This window comes from Electrona antarctica, assembly GCF_951216825.1.
Source record: "Electrona antarctica genome assembly, chromosome: 6".
NCBI lineage: Eukaryota > Metazoa > Chordata > Actinopteri > Myctophiformes > Myctophidae > Electrona > Electrona antarctica.
The window spans coordinates 3027419-3050343 of record NC_136811.1 but is presented as its reverse complement, the minus strand read 5'-3'; the positions used below and the strand labels follow the sequence as shown (position 1 = coordinate 3050343).

The 22925-nt window shown below is 43.7% G+C and overlaps 2 protein-coding genes across 2 annotated transcripts; both read left to right on the top strand.

The window, feature by feature from the left end:
* Window positions 1–1062: 1062 nt before the first annotated feature.
* LOC306924407 (guanylate-binding protein 1-like) lies at window positions 1063–19671 on the top strand (the record flags this gene model as incomplete). The annotated part of the gene is made up of 12 exons (XM_079502902.1): window positions 1063–1402; window positions 5900–6100; window positions 11813–11940; window positions 12097–12206; window positions 16010–16194; window positions 16316–16552; window positions 16900–17177; window positions 17991–18203; window positions 18326–18428; window positions 18637–18818; window positions 19195–19309; window positions 19658–19671. The coding sequence occupies 12 exons, from the start codon at window positions 1063–1065 to the stop codon at window positions 19669–19671; spliced, it is 2106 nt and encodes a 701-aa protein (XP_079359028.1).
* A 200-nt stretch (window positions 19672–19871) lies between these two features.
* Window positions 19872–22324, top strand: LOC306925422 (uncharacterized protein; the record flags this gene model as incomplete). Its single annotated transcript, XM_079504232.1, has 3 exons — window positions 19872–20019; window positions 20873–20953; window positions 22076–22324. Exons 1-3 carry the CDS (start codon window positions 19915–19917, stop codon window positions 22322–22324), a joined length of 435 nt encoding a protein of 144 aa, XP_079360358.1. The 5' UTR covers window positions 19872–19914.
* Window positions 22325–22925: the final 601 nt, after the last annotated feature.

Here is a 22925-nt window from a genome sequence, read left to right as displayed (position 1 = left end):
CGAATCGACCCAGAGCTACAGGGGCGCTCATCGGGGCACATCGGCAGCACTACCTGGCCGCCGCAGCTGACAGCAGCAGATCGGGTCGGGACCGGACCGGGCCGTCATCATACGGCGATCGGCGATAAACACCTGGCTGAGCGGCTCATCAACGCGGCGCACCCGGCGTTCAGCGTGTGCATGCATGGTAGGCTAAAGGCTTTAGCAGCGCAACGCCGACATTAAAACAATGGCCATTGTTGGGAAAGGTGTGCACACAAATAAGTGAAATAACAAATCCAATGCATTGGTAACGTAACGAGCTCTTTAAAGACTCTGTTTGAAGTTGAACAAGTACTTTATTGCGTTGAACACGGTCTAAGGAACTTGACATTTGTTTATTTATTTTCTATTATGGAGCAAAAGGAGGCGCCAGCTGGCGCTGGTGACAATGTGGTTGAACTTGAGTCTGGTGGGGAAGGGGCTTTGGGAAAACGTGTGGTCAAATTGACACCCAAAGCGTTGGATGAAAAAATCGACAGTTTGCAAAAGGAGAGAAAGGTTAAACTGAGCAAACTGTTAAAACTGAAGGAAGTGGTTTCTGCCTTGGTGAATGATGAGACATGTGCATATGAAGCAGAATGTGAATTTCACAATTTCAAGGGTTTATATGATGAAACAAAAAAGGTTCACAATACTTTGTTGGGTCTTGTGTCGGCTGATGAAGCCAAAAAACATGAAACATGGTACAATGCAAAAATGCTCACTTTTGATGGGTTTATTGATGAAATGAAAAGGTGGAGTTATGTTCAAAGTTGCTCCGAGGATGATGATGATGTGATTTTTGAAAGTGAGAGTTTTGTTGCCACCAGTGACAAAGGTGATGAAAAGGGTGATGAAATTAAGGGTTCTGTTGCCGCCGATGACAATAATGATGTCGAGCCTCATGACAGCATTTCTAATGTTCCATCCCATGTGTCAACTGCTCATTCAAACCATAATAAAAGCACTGCTTCAAAGACAAGCAAAAGGTCCTCTACTTCTTCAGCACGCATTAAAGCAGAGGCGGACAAGGCCGCACTCATGGCTCGTGCTGCTGCATTAAAAGAGGTACATGCCTTGGAGAAGCAGGCTGAGGCCATAAGGAGGAAAAAGGAACAAGTGGAGCTGAATGCTCAAATAGCAGCCTCTACTGCTAAAATATCTGTTCTACAAGAGGCCAGCAGCAGTGTCACTGGCAGGAGAGCTGATGGCATGGAGTCCTATTTTAGGCAAGGCACTAGACCTAAAATCCAGCCTCTTGGCCTACAGCAGTTCTCCTCTCAACAGCGTCAGTCAATGCAAAACCCAGTCACGTCTGAGCATCACCAATCTAAAGACACAGCTCACCGGAATCATTTCAACCCTCAGCACCACAAGCAAAGTAAACAACCAGTTCACACCTCAACATTGGATCCTGCAAAAATGCAAACAAGGAAAAAATTACCCCAACCAGCTCTACCATCTCAACCCAATAACCAACCATCAGATCTGTACAATATACTACAAAGACAAAATGAAATAACAACACTCCTTGTACAAACACAAACTTCTCAGTTTCTACCTCACAGAGAAATTCCACATTTTGATGGTGACCCATTACAGTTTCAGTCATTCATAAAGGCATTTCAGCATTGTGTGGAGGCAAAAACTAATGACGTTGGTGACTGTTTATATTACCTTGAGCAGTTTACTAGGGGACAGCCCAGGGACCTGGTACGCAGTTGCCTCCATATGCCTCCTGAGAGGGGTTATGCTGCTGCTAAAGATCTGCTCAAGGAACACTTTGGACATCCATTGAGAATTACTGCAGCCTACATGGACAAAATCATGGCTTGGCCGAATGTAAAGTCAGAGGATGTGAAAGGTCTCAAGGCATTTGCACTTTACTTGCGGGAATGTTCAAATGCCATGGAGGAGCTGCAGTATTTGGAAGAGCTAAACATGCCAGCAAACATGAAAGCTCTTATTCTGAAACTCCCATACAAGCTCAGAGACCAGTGGAGAGGGAAGGCATGTGACATCCTTGACAGACATGACCGAAGAGCTTGTTTCCCAGACATTGTGACATTTATCGAACAGCAGGTCAGAATTGCCTCCGACCCTGTTTTTGGTGACATCCAGGACACTCCTCTGGGTAAACCAATTATCAAACCCAAACCTCAACCTCAAACCAAATCACTGTATAGAAACAGTTTTGCAACTCATGTTGAACTTTCTGATGAATCTGAAACAGACTCTCGCCCATCCTGTCTTTATTGTGAACGTGATCATGCTTTGGAGCAGTGTCCGCAACTGAAGAAGAAGGCACATCAAGAAAGGCTTGACTTTCTAAGGGAGAAAGGCCTGTGTTTTGGATGCCTGTGCCCAGGGCACTTGAACAAGACTTGTGGCAGCCGCATGAATTGCTCCCACTGCAACAAGAGACATCCCAGTGTTCTACATATGGAGAGACAGGAAATGTGGAGTTTTGGAGCTACCAATGAGCAGCAAACAGCCAAATCTGAGAATTGCATTATAACTACTTGTGGCCATACAGGGGCTGGCAACAGTAACGGCATTCTTCCCATCTTGCCTGTACAAGTGAGATGCTCAGAGGGCAGCAAGGTCATCCAGACCTATGCTTTTCTGGATCCAGGAAGCACCGGTACTTTCTGTTCAGAACACCTGGTGAACAAACTGAACACAGAAGGCCAAAGAACCAAAGTCCATTTGCGCACCATGGGTCATAGCAAGATGGTACCCAGCTGCATGGTTAAGGGCCTGGAAATATCTGAATTTACCGGCAAGCTATTTTTCGAACTTCCTGATGTGTTCACCCAAAAGGAAATGCCTGTGTCTACTTCTAACCTGATCAGTAAAGAGGAGCTGGATAAGTGGCATTACCTCCAAGATATCCAGATCCCTAGAATTGCAGCTAATGTGGACCTGTTAATTGGTACCAATACCTCAAAGTTAATGGAACCGAGGGAGGTGATTAACAGCCATGGAAAGGGACCTTATGCTGTCAGAACCCTACTGGGATGGGTAATCAATGGTCCTTTACAAACCAATGGCATGCATAGTGGGAGTGGCCCCACAGTTACTGCTAATTGCACAGTGGTAAACCAAGAGCCTACAAAAGATGGCGGTGAACCAGCAGCAGACTCTACTGTCACCAAAAGGAAGAAGAAAAGGAAACGGAAGGCAGTGACTGTTAGTGAGGTCAAGGATCAAAGTGATGCAGATGAGGCACCACCCGTTGAAGTGCTCTATTCCTCTGTGGAGAAAGGCCAGAGGAAGAAGGAAAGGAAGAGCCCAGTGGTGATCAAATCTGAGTCCAAGGAGATGCAAGCAAGGCAGCAGGATACTGCAGAAGTGGCTGTTGCTAAAAGGCTACATAAAGTGGTACTGGATCCAGTCGATGGAGAAAAGCATCACCCAAAGGAAACATCCGACCATGACGGCAAGAGAGAGCTGCCTCTGGAGAAAAAGGAAAGATGGAAGACCTCAAGAAAGAGGAAGAAAGGAAAATGGCTGAGAAAGAAAAGGATCAAAGGCCAAACAAAAGGAACATGAAGGAACAAAGTCTAATTCGGAAGAGACTCTAAAGAGACTGAAAAAGAGAAGAAATAATAGTGGGTTGAAGAGGAGGGCCCTTTAACTAAAATCTGCCTTATGTGAGGGTACAGATTAAACTTTGAGTTTTGTTATGGCAATAATGAATATGGAATATTGCCCTGGTATTGGATACTTAAAAGTTTTTTATTTTGGGTTGATTTATGGCTCTTTTGTATTTTTTGTGTTGGAATTGCTCTGTTTTGTCCCACCAGTAGCAATTAGGGGCTGGTGTGTAAGAGCCATTTCTTTTCTGTTCATTTTATTTCTATGTTTTTTGATGACGTCATTCCAAGGGCTTGGTCAAGGCCAAGGTTGGCCAGGTTACTTAATGAGACCTGATTGAATACTCTGTTGTTGTCCTGATGTGAAGGCGAACAGTTTTTTGACTGTGAGAGATAGGCTGTTGATTTATATGGTTTTGACACTCTTTTGTTTTATTTAATACAAGTTACAGTGCTGAATAAATATCAATTTCGAACTTTAAGTCAACGTTTGGAGTTCAGTCTTTTATCACACGTCATGACTAGACCCTCGGCATCGGGCAGCCAGTAGCCCAAAGTTTAGGACTTTGACGCTACAACCGGTATAGGTCTTGTGTATGTTGGTTTTATAAAGTTTTCCTCCTTTTTAACTTGTATGTGTGCCCGGATCTCATGCCTTTTTTCTATAGACACTGAGGCCACTTGTCTTTTAGTTACATGTAAGCCCTATATGGCAGTGTAGTGTATTTAGCCCTATATTTGCACAGGACTAGAATTACCTTAATTCAGGGGTTTTCAACCATTTTAATTTCAAGGTCCATTATTTATTTGCCTTTTGAGCCACGGACAACCATTTGACATGTCCGTCCGTCTGTGTACAGTTAATATCCGGCGTTGGCTCGATGCCATATTTTGCACACACACTCCCTAGATGCCAACGATGAACCTCTGCTCCATATTTTAGTTATAGCGCCACCAGGAGGCTGACTTTTGCAAAACACATTTTTGGATATTACTCCTCCATATTTGTCCATAAATCCCGCAAATCGTTATCTCTATAGTCATGTGCTCAAGACAGATCTGTCCATCCAGATTGGCTAACATTGGCTTTAAAAATGTCCAGGATTGGCCCGTTTTGAACAAAAAGCCTCAAATCATGAATGCAGCGTGCAATTTACGTGAAATCTTTCACATACGTTCCTGCTAGGCTGAGGAATATATCCCACCCTTTTCACATTCAACAGGTGGATTTTTGCAAAGCACATTTTTTGAACAAAATGCCTCAAATCATCCAATTTCCATCCAAGGCATTGACTTATTATAGCGCCACCAGGAGGCCACAACCTGACCTGCCCTGGTGCAGAGACCTGTGCCCCGAGGGGCACTTTTTCTAGTTTTGTTATGAAACCCCTCTGGCGTCTCACATTGTTTTAAAATGGATGGTATGGTCAGGTGGTATGGCTGACATGGTACGTGCAGAGCAGACTAAATATGGCAATTATTAACCACGCTGACTATAAACGAAAGTGAAAACTCCCCAGGCTGCGAGCGTTATAGTAATGACCTGAGACATGATGTTCTATTTTGTCTGTTTACGCATTGCTATAACAGTGTGGGGGAGAGAGAGAGAGAGAGCAGTGTTGTTTTCGTTGACTAAAACTAAGACGAAAAATGTTCGCCGACTACCTTTTTCCACTGACGAAAACTAAATGAAAACTAAGCTATGATGACTAAAACTAAGACTATACTGACAATTTAGTCAAATAAAAACTAGATTTAAAATGTTAGGAAGGGACTAGTGGACAAGAGATCCAGTATAAGTCATTGTACACTTGGTTGCATGCTGAAAATAGTAGATCTACAAGCTCGCAACGCGATGTGTTGTGAGCTTGTAGATCTGCTATTTTCAGCAAGTGTAAAAAAAGTCATTACGACGGCATCAAGGACCGCCAAAATACATTTTAGTCGACCTAATCACCTGTAGATTTAGTCGAGTAAAATCATATATTTAGTCGACTAAAATTTCAATCGAAAGTGATGAAACATAGCAAAGGCCCCATATGGCGGAAGTGACAGATAGGCTACCGAGAATACATCTTTATTTACTCTATGAACACGTTTTGGACATCAGTTCTTGAGCACACGTCTCTAAACTTCCATCCCTCTCTGTCGGCAACCGGTATTGCCTAAAATATATAGGACTTGGGCATTACAGATACAATAATCATTTATTTAGGTAGCATTGTACATATTCATATTGTCCTCGTGTCCCTTTGTGTTGTTTGTGTTTTCTCCACTAGCCGTAACCGTCATGGCAGCCCGCAGCATGGAGAAGCCAGTATGTCTGATAGAGAGTGACAGTAAAGGGAGACTCAGTATGGTTTCCGATGCCCTGGAGATTTTACAGCAGATCGAGCAGAAAGTGGTTGTGGTGTCAGTAGTGGGCCTGTACCGAACCGGAAAGTCCTACCTCATGAACAAGCTGGCTGGGTCAAACAAAGGTGAGCATTTTCATTATAAGGTATGCACTAATTTCATTATAAGGCATACACACATACGACATACTCACAGTATGTGTTCCAAATTCCACACAATAGAAAATCCCTACTTCAGATCATTATCACTAGATACAAGCTAGAATGACATCAATTTGGTATTTCCTTACCGGGTTATTCAGGAAGGTGGGGTAGAGCTCTTCACGGGTCCAAAAATATGGTTCCGAAATCCGAAATTAATCGGTGACATATAATACCGATACCGACCCGTTCCGAGATTTCTTTCAAATTGCGGCACCGCACCCGACCGAGATCCGATTATTTCCGACATTCCGAGAGACCCGACCCAGCCAGGCAGACATAAATGTGGACTTTATGAAATAATATAGCTGACATATTGACCAATTACCATTTTATGATTAAAGCGAGAGAGAGACTCGCCTCTTCTCGTCTCCTCAGCGTACGTGCATTTAAAATTCACCAAACGGATCATTTGTTTTTTACACTCAATCATCAGAGTTTTAGCAGATGCATGTACCGGTCTTGGCTGAATGGAATATTAACAAGGCAAGGCGCCACACTCAATGTACTTATAACAGGCCCGGTTCTTCCTACAGGCCGACGAAGCAGCGGCTTCGAGCGCCATGGGGGAGGGGCACTCTGTCCCAACTCTGTCTGCCCAGTGTCCCCCCAGTGCCCCCCAGTGCCTCCCCAGTGTCTCCCCAGTGCCAGTGTCCCGCCAGTGCCTCCACAGAGCCTCCCCAGTGTCCCCACAGTGCCTCCCCAATGGACCCCCAGTGCCTCCACAGTGTCCCCACTGTCCCCCCAGTGCCTCCACAGTGTCTCCTCAATTTTTGGGACAGAGTAAAGGGGGGGGGGGGGGAAATCCTGCTTGGGGCGCCAGATTGCTCAGGACCGGCCCTGACTTATAACCAGTGTTGTACCCGAACGAACGATCGCTCACGAACGTGTTCATATTTTGGGTGACGTACTGTATTTCTGCTTGATGAACGTCATTGTGAACGCGTTCATTTCTGGCGTGTGTGAACGTCACTTTCTCACGTTCAACTTCGTTCAAGAGTGAGTGTTTCCATACAGCCTTCCAGGCGAACCCCCCGCTAAAACACACCCTAAACAGGCCTTAATATTTCTAGCGGAAACCCCACCAATAAGTCCTTATCCGACACAAATTAACTAATCTTTCTCAGCCATAGTACAATTTCACTGGAGCGCGCACGCAACTCAGATAGCAATATTTCTAGCGGAAACCCCACCAATAAGTCCTTATCCGACACAAATTAACTAATCTTTCTCAGCCATAGTACAATTTCACTGGAGCGCGCACGCAACTCAGATAGCAATATTTCTAGCGGAAACCCCACCAATAAGTCCTTATCCGACACAAATTAACTAATCTTTCTCAGCCATAGTACAATTTCACTGGAGCGCGCACGCAACTCAGAAAAACTTCTACTGTAATAATAATAAAAATCACACCCCTGTGAAGTGAGTGGTGCAACTCTGTCCCATATTCTGTTCTCTACTTATTCAATACAGCTCGCTATATACGGACTGAGGCAGAAAGTCATGTAAACCTTTTATTTACAGTTTGGTCTGTAAACTTCTACTGTAATAATACAAATCACACCCCTGTGAAGTGAGTGGTGCAACTCTGTCCCATATTCTGTTATCTACTTATTCAATACAGCTCGCTATATACGGACTGAGGCAGAAAGTCATGTAAACCTTTTGTAAACATTATTATTATTATTATGTAAACATTAATAGTGGCTTTTACTGCAGTAAAAGCCACTGCTAATGTGGGCACCACAGACCAAACTGTAAATAAAAGGTTTACATGACTTTCTGCCTCAGTCCGTATATAGTGAGCTGTATTGAATAAGTAGAGAACAGAATATGGGACAGAGTTGCACCACTCACTTCTTATGAAAGCAGAGAGTCTTCTGTTTCATACGGTATATAGTATTTATATGTCGCTATAGGCCTTATTTTGCGAATCTTGAGGAGTTCAGGTCCATGTCTTCTCTGAAGTTATCTCTGGTGGGCGCAAGCTGCAATCAATAACCAATTTCTGACAAACTGTACATGGGATCAATGTGTACTGTTTTCCTCGTAAAAGTACACATTCAGGGCTTTCATTCGGTGTATAGGATGTAGGCTATAGCATATTTATTGTGTTAATTTTTATATCTGCCTGTCAATGTCTGTGACTTTAAACCTTCATAACTCTGCTTTCTTAGATGAGGATGATGATGATGATGATGATGATGATCGCCTCGCCTAATCTATCTCACAGATCTGCTTTCATTGTCTTGATCTCAGTAACAGGGGGGGTCATGGGCAGCAAAAGTTTTGATCCATAGGCTATAAAAAGTCCCATTCCACCGTTCGGTTCAGAACTATAGTATAACGGTGAGACGCGTTGTCATTAGCATACTGAATCGGCGATGATGTTGGTTTGCAAGCTAGGAGGGAAACATGTCTGGGCATGCAGCTAGCCCCTCTCTGGACACCCTCGGTGAACTTTTCATCGAACTTGAAATAATAGTCTAGTAGCCAGCCCATAGAGCCCCATTGTGAACCCGGACATGTTGAGTACACCAACGTTTTATGTTATAAATGTTGAGTATGGGTCCCCAGCATGTGGAAACTGCCGGATGCTACAGTAACTTGCATAGGTTGAGCAATTTTCAGAATTGGCATAATATGTGACCATACCATTAAAGGGATAGTTCAGATTTTTTTAACTTAAGTTGTATGAAATACTTGCCATTAATATAGTGGTTGCAACTGTATTAATTGATTGCCCGAGTCCCATGGTGGGAGTTCTGCTCTGGTTTTGGTCAATATTAAGTAGTTCCGGTCATTTTGAGGGGGGCACTGGGGCTGTGGATTCATTTACTTTTACTGCGTGGCCCCCAGTGCCCCCCACAAAATGACCAGAACTACTTGATATTTCACCAAAACCAGAGCAGAACTCCCACCACAGGACTCGGGCAATCAATTAATACAGTTGCAACCACTATATTAATGGCAAGTATTTCATACAACTTAAGTTCAAAAAATCAGAACTAACCCTTTAACAACCTATAGAAGGCAAAATATTCAAAATTTCATCATGCTTTATCTAGCATGTGACGTGTCAAACTAGGGGGTTTTCATGATGCTGAATCCATTCCAAGCATTAGTTTCGCAAAACACTCATTGGGCTATAAACGGCCATGCCCACTTGCCCAAATTTGCTGACATCATCACATTTGTGATGACGGCAATGGCCGTTTTTAGCCCAATTTTTTTGCAAAACTAATGCTTGGAATGGATTCAGCATCACGAAAACCCCCTAGTTTGACACGTCACAAGCGACATAAAGCATGATGAAATTTGGAATGTTTTGCCTTCTATAGGTTGTTAATGGTATGGTCACATATTATGCCAATTATGAAAATTGCTCAACATATGCAAGTTAGCATCCGGCAGTTTCTACATGCTGGGGATCCATACTAAACATTTATAACATAACACGTTGGTGTACTCAACATGTCTGGGTTCACATTCTGGCTACTAGACTATAAATGAATAATATGAAATATATGAATATAGTGTTACAATCACACGTCCGAGCGATCGCCGATTATGACGGCTCTGCATGGTGATCCGTGATCCCCCAACGGAAGACCTGTAACCCGGCCACTGTTGTCATGGCGGTCCCTCGTCCCTCGATACTGTGGTTCGTTTGTTAGTTCGTAGTATGAAGAAGGAAACATGCATCTGTCCATGTGTGTTGCAGACGTTATGCAATGCCGATCCGGTGCAGACTATTCTTATTCTTCGTGGGGTTTTATGGCGGTTGGCATTCCATACGGTGCAGATTGGTGTTTAGGCAGCGTTCATCATGTTTTTTCCGAGAGACAGACCCCCCATCGCAAGGTCCTCCTCCTCGGGAGAAACAGGAGGGGAGGGGGGAATCGAGTGTTATGGTGTTGGGTGAAATGTGATTCTTCTATTCACACACTGACTAGATCATGGGCATTTTAGATACCCTGGCTTCTACACGTAAAGCGGCCCGCCATCCTGTTTTCAGGAGGGGGAGGCTCTTTTTTTTTGTTCTTTTTTTTAATCACGTGAGCGGGACTAAGTAGCAATGACAGTATTCAATAAAGTGCTCAAAACGTATGGATACGTGGTTCGCACCGGACGCATGGCTAATTAAAGACGTATTGATACGTGGACCGCAAATTATGTGTTAAGAGCCCGCTCTTAACACATACCCACCCCCGTCATAAAATTACGCATAGACTCAACTTCAACTTTACTGTCTGACAAGTCGACTGGGAAAAATCTCAACTCGTTAATGCCCTACTACAACATGACGGAAGTTAACATCCGCTCCTGAACGGATCATGAACCCGAAATGGAATGCTGCCCAGGCTAGCAATACCGCTGCAATACCGCTGCTCTGTTGAGCATCCTAACCGTTTGACCGCTACCATTATTCAATCCCTCCGCCGCGTCCTGCCAGGGTTTTATCACGCGTAACACTTACTTTGAAGAGCCAAATATCCGTAATCGCATTTTACTATGAAACCATTCCGTGTGTGTTGACGAAGCTGGTCCTTGTTCTCTCGGTTGGTGGTGGAAAAAGTGGAACGTGAGTATCACAGCGCCTGCTACAGGCCGTTGAAAACGCTTGTCTGGGACCAAGCGACCCCTCCAATGTCGCTTCTGTGAGATACAGCCGTCTGAAAACAGAGCAGGCAATGTAAGTGGATGCACGCGCATCTTCAAAATGGCCACGGCCATTGGCTCAGAAGCATAACAGAGCTAACGAACGGTAGCTTTCGATACGATCGTATTAAAACATGCATTAAAGAATACATCGCTGTTAAAACGGCTTTTCCGGGTGTGGCACGGTACGCTATTCTACGTGTCTATGTTCCTGGCAGGCCTCGTGCTAAAAAGGCCAGTCACACTGTTGTAGATTAAATAATCTTCCAAAGATGAAGGAATGACGAAGTGAAGTGTTGAGACTTTATTCAGAAGATTCAGCAGAGTAACAACATACAGAGCGTGAGGAACAGGCCTCCTTGCCTGTTCCAGCAGCCCTTCCGGGCGCAAGCCTCCTCAACCCCATTCTCAGACAGTCCTTATAGTCTTGTCTTAACAGAGATGCAAATACTAACTGTCCATATACGGATCTGCGCTAAACACAAGGGCGACACACACATAAGTATACCTTTGCTGACCGCGTGGAGGACTCAAGTCAGCTGTTAGATTGACAGCTGCATGAATTAGACTGAGCACATTGGTGAGCAAAGAGACGTAATGGAAGGAAGATACATACACAATAATGCATATATTTGGCACTGTAGTTGGCATTCGAAAATTCCCATTCCCATGTATACATGTATGTAATCTGACACCACTGCCATAACAGGCATAAGTAATCATTACCATACTTCAAAATACTACTTTTTTTCCTCCAAAAGCAAGGTACGTAGCAAATAGCTAAACCTAATAATTCAATATTGCAAACGTTCTTTCACATAGAGGCTGAGATTTGAAAGTTTGTAGCGGTCTACAGTACTTGCACGCTCTGCTTGCGCACTACATGGCCTACTTGTGTGCAACAAGAAAGTAGGCACTCGACAGAGTGCAGTTCTAGTTTGGTTTGTTATTGTCCCATATTTCATCGTCAAGGATTCCCTCTGGGATCCACTGTCCAAGCCAAGACAAAGGGCATCTGGATGTGGTGTGTACCTCACCCCGGAAAGACTGACCACACTCTGGTGCTGCTGGATACAGAGGGACTGGGAGATGTTAAGAAGGTGAGACACCATTTTATTTCTTGTTCAAATCATGTACGTTGCAATTTAATACTTTGCGTAAGAACCTGGGGGTTAGTGGAATTGGACATTCACCCCACCACACTTATTCTAATACTACATAAACGATGACGTCCAAACAATTTCTTGTGGTTTCAGGGAGATACGAAGAATGACAACTGGATCTTTGCCATGGCAGTCCTGCTCAGCAGCACCCTGGTCTACAACAGCATGGGGACCATTGATAATAAATCCATGGAGAACCTTCAGTATCCTTCACATTATTCACTCATTATTCCTTCTTTTGCCAATATTACTATATAGGACTATTGTCCTATATTTTCACCAATTACCAACAATTACCATAATGTTAGGCCCGAAAACCCTGCTGCATCCAATATAAATAATTTCAGCCTACTATTCCACTCAAATTGTATGATGAATTGTATTGGTGCGGAGGGTGAAGCTTGGATAATAGGTTAATTGCGGACCGCTACAGATAAACTGTGGATATAACTTACCAATAAGGGTAAGAGTGGCCAGATTGTAACCGCAAAGTTGCCAGTTCAAACCCGGGCTCCCCCAGAGTTAGTGTTGAAGTGTCCTTGAGCAAGACACTGAACCACTATCCTGATGTGCTGGTTGGTGCCTTGCATGGTTTCCTCTGTCATCGGTGTATGAATGTGGGTGTGAATGGGTGAATGTAATGCATAATCTATGTAAAGCGCCTTGGATAAAGGCGCTATATAAATGCCCCATTTACCATTTACTAATAAAGACCCAGGCCAAATGCCATTGCACAGGACACCAACAACAAGTCTATGTGTGGCGTGTGCATAGCCATTTGAAACTATTCTCGTGCGTAAAGTTCGTCTGACAGCTACACCAGCACATGGCACATTGATGTGAGAATCATCCATTCCCTTCGCCTATTGTGACATCTGACGTGTTCATTGTGATGCAACATGACGAAACATGACGGTCGTATTGTTTCAGAGCTATGATAAGACATTATAATGTTTTGTCAAGGATAGACTGTAGACATGCCGTATTTTGCTCTCCGTTTCATGGTCATGGAGGGAGAGAGAGAGAGAGAGAGAGAGAGAGTGTTTGTTTGATTGATTGATTGATTGATTGGTTAACGGTGCCGGAGATAAGCTGGTAACAGACGGATGGACGGACTCACACACACACACACACATACGGACAGACTCACACACACTCGGACGGAGTGCAAAACATACTCTCTCCCCATGCCTTCGGCCTGGTGGAGACAATGAGGGAGACATAGAGGAGGAGGGGGGGGGGGGGGGGGAGATATGCGGGGCTCACTGTCTGCCTTCCTGCAACATGCATGGATGCATATCTCAACTGCTCTCTCAAACTTCACCGGGCATTAATCACGCATCAATTATATTATCGCCGATTAAAGGAATACCGAGGATCATATCGTTACTGGGCCGGGCCGGGTTAGGGTCGGGTTCGGGCAGAGATTGAAAACTCTTAACAGACAGACAGGCACCGAGTGCCCATGGGTATGCAAATGTATGGCTGCCCCCTATCTTATGCAAATGACCCCTACACCGTTCTCTCCTGCTGCCGGGCCTGCGTAGGTCGCTTACCCTAATCTCAGTCTTAACGGGCCACGTAGGTCGCTAACCCTAACCTCAGTCTTAACCGGCCACGTAGGTCACTAACCCTAACCTCAGTCTTAACCGGCCACGTAGGTCACTAACCCTAACCTCAGTCTTAACCGGCCACGTAGGTCACTAACCCTAACCTCAGTCTTAACCGGCCACGTATGTCACTTACCCTAACCTCAGTCTTAACCGGCCACGTAGGTCACTTACCCTAACCTCAGTCTTAACCGGCCACGTAGGTCACTAACCCTAACCTCAGTATTAACCGGCCACGTAGGTCGCTAACCCTAACCTCAGTCTTAACCGGCCACGTAGGTCACTAACCCTAACCTCAGTCTTAACCGGCCACGTATGTCACTTACCCTAACCTCAGTATTAACCGGCCACGTAGGTCACTAACCCTAACCTCAGTATTAACCGGCCACGTAGGTCACTAACCCTAACCTCAGTCTTAACCGGCCACGTAGGTTGCTAACCCTAACCTCAATCTTAACCGGCCAGGTAGGTCACTAACCCTAACCTCAGTCTTAACCGGCCACGTATGTCACTAACCCTAACCTCAGTCTTAACCGGCCACGTAGGTCACTAACCCTAACCTCAGTCTTAACCGGCCACATAGGTCACTAACCCTAACCTAAATCTTAACCGGCCACGTAGGTCACTAACCCTAACCTCAGTCTTAACCGGCCACGTAGGTCACTAACCCTAACCTCAGTCTTAACCGGCCACATAGGTCACTAACCCTAACCTCAGTCTTAACCGGCCACATAGGTCGCTAACCCTAACCTCAATCTTAACCGGCCACGTAGGTCACTAACCCTAACCCCAGTCTTAACCGGCCACATAGGTAACTAACCCTAACCTCAGTCTTAACCGGCCACATAAGTCGCTAACCCTAACCTCAGTCTTAACCGGCCACATAGGTAACTAACCCTAACCTCAGTCTTAACCGACCACATAGGTCGCTAACCCTAACCTCAGTCTTAACTGGCCACGTAGGTCACTAACCCTAACCTCAGTCTTAACCGGCCACGTAGGTCGCTAACCCTAACCTCAATCTTAAACAGCCACGTAGGTCACTAACCCTAACCTCAATCTTAACCGGCCACGTAGGTCACTAACCCTAACCTCAGTCTTAACCGACCACGTAGGTCACTAACCCTAACCTCAGTCTTAACCGGCCATGTAGGTCACTAATCCTAACCTCAGTCTTAACCGGCCACGTAGGTCACTAACCCTAACCTCAGTCTTAACTGGCCACGTAGGTCACTAACCCTAACCTCAGTCTTAACCGGCCACGTAGGTCGCTAACCCTAACCTCAATCTTAACCGGCCACGTAGGTCACTAACCCTAACCTCAATCTTAACCGGCCACATAGGTCACTAACCCTAACCTCAGTCTTAACCGACCACGTAGGTCACTAACCCTAACCTCAGTCTTAACCGGCCATGTAGGTCACTAATCCTAACCTCAGTCTTAACCGGCCACATAGGTCGCTAACCCTAACCTCAGTCTTAACTGGCCACGTAGGTCACTAACCCTAACCTCAGTCTTAACCGGCCACGTAGGTCGCTAACCCTAACCTCAATCTTAACCAGCCACGTAGGTCACTAACCCTAACCTCAATCTTAACCGGCCACGTAGGTCACTAACCCTAACCTCAGTCTTAACCGACCACGTAGGTCACTAACCCTAACCTCAGTCTTAACCGGCCATGTAGGTCACTAATCCTAACCTCAGTCTTAACCGGCCACGTAGGTCACTAACCCTAACCTCAGTCTTAACTGGCCACGTAGGTCACTAACCCTAACCTCAGTCTTAACCGGCCACGTAGGTCGCTAACCCTAACCTCAATCTTAACCGGCCACGTAGGTCACTAACCCTAACCTCAATCTTAACCGGCCACGTAGGTCACTAACCCTAACCTCAGTCTTAACCGACCACGTAGGTCACTAACCCTAACCTCAGTCTTAACCGGCCATGTAGGTCACTAATCCTAACCTCAGTCTTAACCGGCCACGTAGGTCACTAACCCTAACCTCAGTCTTAACCGGCCAAGTAGGTCACTAACCCTAACCTCAGTCTTAACCTGCCACGTAGGTCACTAACCCTAACCTCAGTCTTAACCGGCCACGTAGGTCACTAACCCTAACCTCAGTCTTAACCGGCCACGTAGGTCAGACTAACGGGGTGTCGGACTTATGGGCAGTCCCCGGGAGGGGCAGAGCAATAAGATTCTTTCTGGCTCCAAACAGTGTTTCAGGGACAGTTTTCCTCTTAACAAACATTTATTCAGTATTTGATACTAAATAAATGCATCTCATGTAGGCATTTCTATCTTTCCCTGCTCAATCTACCCTTCTGTAAAAAGGTTTACAAACCCAGTGTTGTGTGAGGTTATTTTGTCATCCTTAACACCACCCCCTTACAGCTATGTGACAGAACTGACAAAGAATATCAAAATTAAGTCGAAGGAGAAGGATGATGATCGTACGATTGTGCGTTACCTTCCCTCCTTTGTGTGGACTGTGCGAGATTTTTCACTCGATCTGGTGATTGATGAGAAACCCTGTACAGCAGACGAGTACCTGGAAGACGGCCTCAAGGAGATACAAGGTTTCATGATCTGCTGAAAATGATTTGAATATAATTGAGATTTCAATCATTTAAACTACAGTAGACATCAGAAGGTCTTTACACAAAAAGGTATTTTGTTCTGTGTTTCATTTTGTCAAAGGTGAAGGGAATCAGCTCTACAACGGACCCCGTGCCTGCCTTCGTAAATTCTTCTTGTCTCGCCATTGTTTTGTGTTTGAGAGACCAGGCAAGCCTAACATAATGAAACAAATGGAGAAAATGACTGATGCTGAGCTGGATCCAGACTTTGTTGAACAGGCCAACAAGTTCACTGAACACATCTACACCAAGTCTGACACCAAGTATGTCGGGGATGGTATAAAGGTCACTGGCAGAAGTAAGTGGGATTTAAATAAATGTACACTACATCATACATGCATTGGGTGTCTGGCTTTTCTGTCAGTCAACAGCATTTGAGGGATTCTGACAAATGAAGTGACAAATGAAGTGTTTACTGTCAAGAATATATGTGATATCGTCAAAATATTATATAAATATTTCTGTTTTTCCATTTAAAAAAAGTACCTTTATAACATGATATTCGTTATACCTGCCAGCCTCCCCTGTTTTGCTGTTGTAACAGCTGTTGTAGGTGATTTTGTCGGCTCCAGCATAAACATCAATCTCTGAACTATCATCATGACTAGTTGTAACACACTTGCTGAATAGTTCTATCTTCCACAGTGCTTGGTCAGCTGGCAGAGACATACGTGAAAGCCATCCGTAGTGGAGAGGTTCCCTGTCTGGAAAATGCTGTGGTGGCACTGGCTGAGGTTGAGAATGCCAAAGCTGTTGAGCAGGCCCGGGTCCTCTATGCACAGGGGATGGAGTCAGTACGCTTCCCCACCAACACCTTGGAGGAGCTGTCTGCAATCCATGCGTCCAGTGAGAGAGATGCCCTGATACACTTCATGAAACGTTCTTTCAGAGACGACAACCAAGAATATCAGAAGAGGCTTGTGGTATGTGTTGGGAATCATCATCCATTATTTTCATATTGTGCGTTTCGGTCACCTTATGCAACACTTTTTTTAAATCCTCTAAGTCCCTTGTTTAATACAGTTGGTGTTTAACTCATTTCCCTTGTATCTCGATATGCATAGTTCCTGTCTCTTGTCTTCTCACTGTAGGATGTCCACTTGTATTTATGGATGTCCACTTGTATTTAATACTGGGCTGCACTGCAGTAAAGATAAAGTGCCTTCCTTAACCCTCATACCTAAACTTATTTGCCATGTTTTACTATTTTGAAAAACCTTTTAAAATAGTTAAAATAGCCGATCTACAAGCTCACAAGGTGTCGATATAGATCAACTAGTTGAACTATTTTAAAATGTTTTTCAAAATAGTAAAAAATGTAAGTCTACTTGATCCAGTGGTGTAATTAGTTCGAGAAAGTTAGCGAAATATGTGTCAAACCGGGAAGTCTGGCATTGTGAAATCCATGATCTCGACCGCGGTCGAAAAATGATGATGAGATAGGGAGGTGCCAGGACATGAAGGGCTTTAAAAACAAACATTAAACCTTAAAATGAATTATGTAGGCTACGGAATTGCCATGCCGTGTTATTTCACTGTGTTTTGGTGAGACCAAGCGTGCTATGCTACAACTGCATTGTGCGATAGTATGGGAACGCATGTGCACGCCATGTGATTGTGTATATGAGCGTGATCCTGCAAAAAAAAGAAAAAGTGGAACACTGCGTTGTCACACCCCTGACCACTTGCACCCCATGACAATTAAACCATGTTCATTGTTACCACTGTGTTTTTAGATTGTACTAAAGGGGGAATACAATCAGATCTTTGAGAAGAACATCAAAGAGTCCATGAAGGCATGTGAACAAATCATCAAAGGAGTCTTTGAGCCTCTGGAGAACAACCTGGGAGCTGGTCTCTACTCAGTTCTTGGAGGATACAAGATGTTCTGCCAGGACGTCAAGGACATGACCGATACATACAGACGTGCAGAAGGCAAAGGAGTCAAGGTGAGTCTGATTCAGATTCCTGCCAACTTCTGATCCGAGTCAGAGAATGCTAAATTAATAAAACCATATTCTGATGAGGTGTGTGTGTGTGTGTGTGTGTGTGTGTGCGTGTGTGCTACCAGGCTGAGGAGGTACTGAAGTCATACATAGATAAGAAGGTGGTCGTCGGCAAGGCCATACTGGCAGCAGATAACAGCCTCTCTGAGGCACAGCGGAGAGCAGAAGGTAAAGTAGAAAACGGGACACACCTGGGTGTGATTTTTAAGAGTTAAAATTTCAATTCATCGTCCAGCTCTGGGAGTTAGGGTTAGTTTTGTGGTTGGGGTTAGGAGTTGTTGAGGAAACACAGGGCTCATGGGACATACAATCCTGACTTTGTAGGATGGTGACAGTTTTTCTGTTTGAATGGTTCTGTTTTATTGGTATCCTACAGCGGAGAAAGTGAAATGGGAGAAGGCAGAGAGAGAGAGACAGGCCATGGAGCTGAAACAGAAGGCACTGGAGGTGGACATGGCTCAGCAGAAGAGAACCCAAGAGGAGCACATCAAACAGCTCAATGCCAAGATGGCAAATGACAAGGAAGATGCCGACGACAGGCACAAGAAGCTGATGGCTGTAAGTGATGATATTGGTGTTAAGGCCTGTCGGTCTTTTGGATCTTCTTCACGTTTCATTTCGTTTAGCTTTGTAAACCTGAAATCCTTTCTGTACAGAGCAATCACATACAATCACATACATTTGATGTGTGTGTATATGTATATATATATATATATATATATATATATATATATATATATATATATATATATATATATATATATAGACCTGTATATTCTTCCTTTTTAAACTGAAATATTGTGCTTTGCATGTCGTCTGGTCCGACACCAAGGTATAGATCACCAAGAATTGATCAGAAATTAATAGTGTGTGCAAAGTGTAGAAGGTGTTTTTATAGATTAAGGTATCGTCTAATTTGTCTGTTTTATTTCAGGATTTCAAGGAACAAGCGGATAAAGCGGATAAAAAGGAGAAACTTCGGCTGGAAGAACAGAAGCAGGCTCTCGCGCTACAGAAACAGTTGGATGAACAGAAGATTAAAGGGGAGTGTTGGGAATGGGCCTTTCGGGCAGGGTTGAGTAATGGAATTCGTAGAGCAGCAATTTAAATTCAATAAATGAACACGAGAACTGTCTGAATGCATATGCAACATTTGCAGAAGAGATACACTAAAAATAAATCCTCGACTAGTTTGACTGCTGCACAGTGTGTATTTACTCGACACGAGTGTTTATAGTAGTCGACTAGTTGGTGAAAGCCCTAGTGTGAGTAAGGGAGATATATAGATACAGATATTAAATGGCAGTTATTGGTTATTCAGCATGAGTAAATCCATTAAAACTAAAGTTAACCAGGTGCACTTAAAAATCTCATTTTTCCATTTTTGTATTTCACAGATTGTGAAGTGTAATCTAAATCACGATATTAAAAATGCAATTCAACGCCCAGCTGTGGGAGTTAGGACCGAGTTAGTTCTGTGGTTGGGGTTAGGAGTGTGGTTATGGTTGAGGAAACACAGGGCTGATGGGACATAGAGGTACAATCCCGACTTTGTAGGATGGTGACAGGGTTTTTCTTTTAAATGGTTCTGTTTTATTGGTTTCCTACAGCGGAGGAAGCGAAATGGGAGGAGGCAGTGAGAGAGAGACGGGCCATGGAGGAGAAACAGCTGGCTCAAGAGGCGCATATCAAACAGCTCAATGAGCAGATGGCACAAGACCACTATAACGCCCAAGACAGGCATGATAAGCTGGTGGCTGTAAGTGATGAAGGCCTGTTGTTCTTTTGGATCTTCTTCAGGTTTAATTTTGTTTCTTTTTTAAACCTGAAGAAGATACATATAAGGATTGAAATATCATTCAAAAAACTTTCTGTACAGAGCAATCACATACATTTGATGCATGTCGTGTTGATAAGAGTGTCTGCTAAATACAAAATTCTAGATTGTTAAAGATTAGGCCTAATTGTTGGTTAATATCAGTATCTGCAAATAAAACTGACATTAACCGATGGCAGTTGCTCATGTTTTATCTGTTGTTGACGCGTACATTTTGCATTGGCTATTTTGGTGTGTTGGTTATCTGCAGTCTACCAAGCTGTAGATTCTATGTTGGTGTGTGGGTTATCTGCAGTCTACCAAGCTGTAGAGTTAGACATAGCATTGTTAGACATAGCATTGGTCCGACTGGATTAACGTTGGTGAGGGGTGCGTTAAAACGACCGGATTAAGGTTGGTGAGGGGTGCGTTAAAGGTTGGGAGTGGGTTAATGTTAGGTTTAGGTATCGACCAAGAATTTCCATATCGGTGCTCGGTGCATCCCTAAAATATATCTCATATATATATATATATATATATATATATAGAGAGAGAGAGAGAGAGAGAGAGAGAGAGAGAGAGAGAGAGAGAGAGAGAGAGAGAGAGAGAGAGAGAGATAAACTGTATATTATTCCTTTTTAAACTGAAATACTGTGCTTTGCATGTCGTCTGGTCCGACAACAAGATAGGCCTATAGATCACCAATACTTTATCAGAAATTAATATTGTGTGCCAAGTGTAGAAGGTGTTCTTGTATCTTATGGCGTCGTCTAAATATGTGTCTGTTTTATTTCAGACTTTGGAGAAACTAGCGGAAAAAGCGGAAGCGCATGAAGAGGAGAAAGATCGGCTGGAAGAAGAGATGCAGTTACTGTTGGTGTGTTGGTTAACTGCAGCCTACCAAGCTGTAGATTCTATGTTGGTGTGTTGGTTATCTGCAGTCTACCAAGCTGTAGATTCTATGTTGGTGTGTTGGTTAACTGCAGTCTACCAAGCTGTAGATTCTATGTTGGTGTGTTGGTTAACTGCAGCCTACCAAGCTGTAGATTCTATGTTGGTGTGTTGGTTAACTGCAGCCTACCAAGCTGTAGATTCTATGTTGGTGTGTTGGTTAACTGCAGCCTACCAAGCTGTAGATTCTATGTTGGTGTGTTGGTTAACTGCAGCCTACCAAGCTGTAGATTCTATGTTGGTGTGTTGGTTATCTGCAGTCTACCAAGCTGTAGATTCTATGTTGGTGTGTTGGTTATCTGCAGCCTACCAAGCTGTAGATTCTATGTTGGTGTGTTGGTTAACTGCAGCCTACCAAGCTGTAGATTCTATGTTGGTGTGTTGGTTAACTGCAGCCTACCAAGCTGTAGATTCTATGTTGGTGTGTTGGTTAACTGCAGCCTACCAAGCTGTAGATTCTATGTTGGTGTGTTGGTTAACTGCAGCCTACCAAGCTGTAGATTCTGTGTTGGTGTGTTGGTTAACTGCAGTGTACCAAGCTGTAGATTCTATGTTGGTATGTTGGTTAACTGCAGCCTACCAAGCTGTAGATTCTATGTTGGTGTGTTGGTTAACTGCAGCCTACCAAGCTGTAGATTCTATGTTGGTGTGTTGGTTATCTGCAGCCTACCAAGCTGTAGATTCTATGTTGGTGTGTTGGTTAACTGCAGCCTACCAAGATGTAGATTCTATGTTGGTGTGTTGGTTATCTGCAGCCTACCAAGCTGTAGATTCTATGTTGGTGTGTTGGTTATCTGCAGTCTACCAAGCTGTGTGTGTGTGTGTGTGTGTGTGTGTGTGTGTGTGTGTGTGTGTGTGTGTGTGTGTGTGTGTGTGTGTGTGTGTGTGTGTGTGTGCATATTCAAAAAAAATTAAACTGAAATTCGTCTGGCCTGCCTGACACCAAGATATAGATGATATAGATAGAAGATAGAAGAATTGATCAGAAATTGTGCACCAAGTGTCTTTATATCTTATTGTGTTGTCTAATGTTTCCGTTTTATTTCAGGATAAGGAACGGGAAGAGGAGAATATTCGTCTGGAAGCACAGAGGCAGGCTCTCTTCATGATGCAGGCTCTCGCGAAACAGAGAGAATTGGATGAAGAGAAGAATAAAAGATCTTTTATGGATTGGGTCCTTCTGGCAGTCCCCGGGGTAGGGTTGCTTAATGAGATTCTTAGAGCGAATGTGCTGACGGATCCCCCTGGGCCTACAGTGATCGACAAAACTGACGAAGACAAAGACAATAAACAATAATCAGTGATCAAATAATAAACAGCAAAACAAAGCATAAACGAAATATAAAGAAAAGACACACAGATGATTTGACCCTACTGACTGCACGTAACTCAAAGGGAATGAACGCATGAATGTGAAGGAACCCATGAACATGAACAGTCAGGACTGAAAGGAAAAACAATAAACAAAACGATTGATAAACCTCATAATGAAATAAACCATAGAACTGAAATGTTGACAAATAACTTAAAGCATGGGGAAGAAATAACAAAAACGAACCTTAAAGGCCAACTTTAGTTTTTTTCAACCAAGGTTCATATTATAGGTTGTTATTAGAGAAAGTAAAAGATGAGTGTTAATTTATAATAATAATAAAGTTATAATTTCTTGGGGTCTAGTAGGACTATAGTAAATAATAAAAAAAGAAATCGCTATAAAAATGTGTAAAGAAATACATATTTAGCCCCATGCTCGAATGCCCCCGCCCCCCTGTCAAAAACAGCTAAAATCCCTAAAACGAAAGAAAGCAGCAAATGAAAAAAGAATTACACTCATCTTTTACTTTCTCTAATAACAACCTAAAACATGAACCTTGGTTGAAAAAAATAAGTTGTCCTTT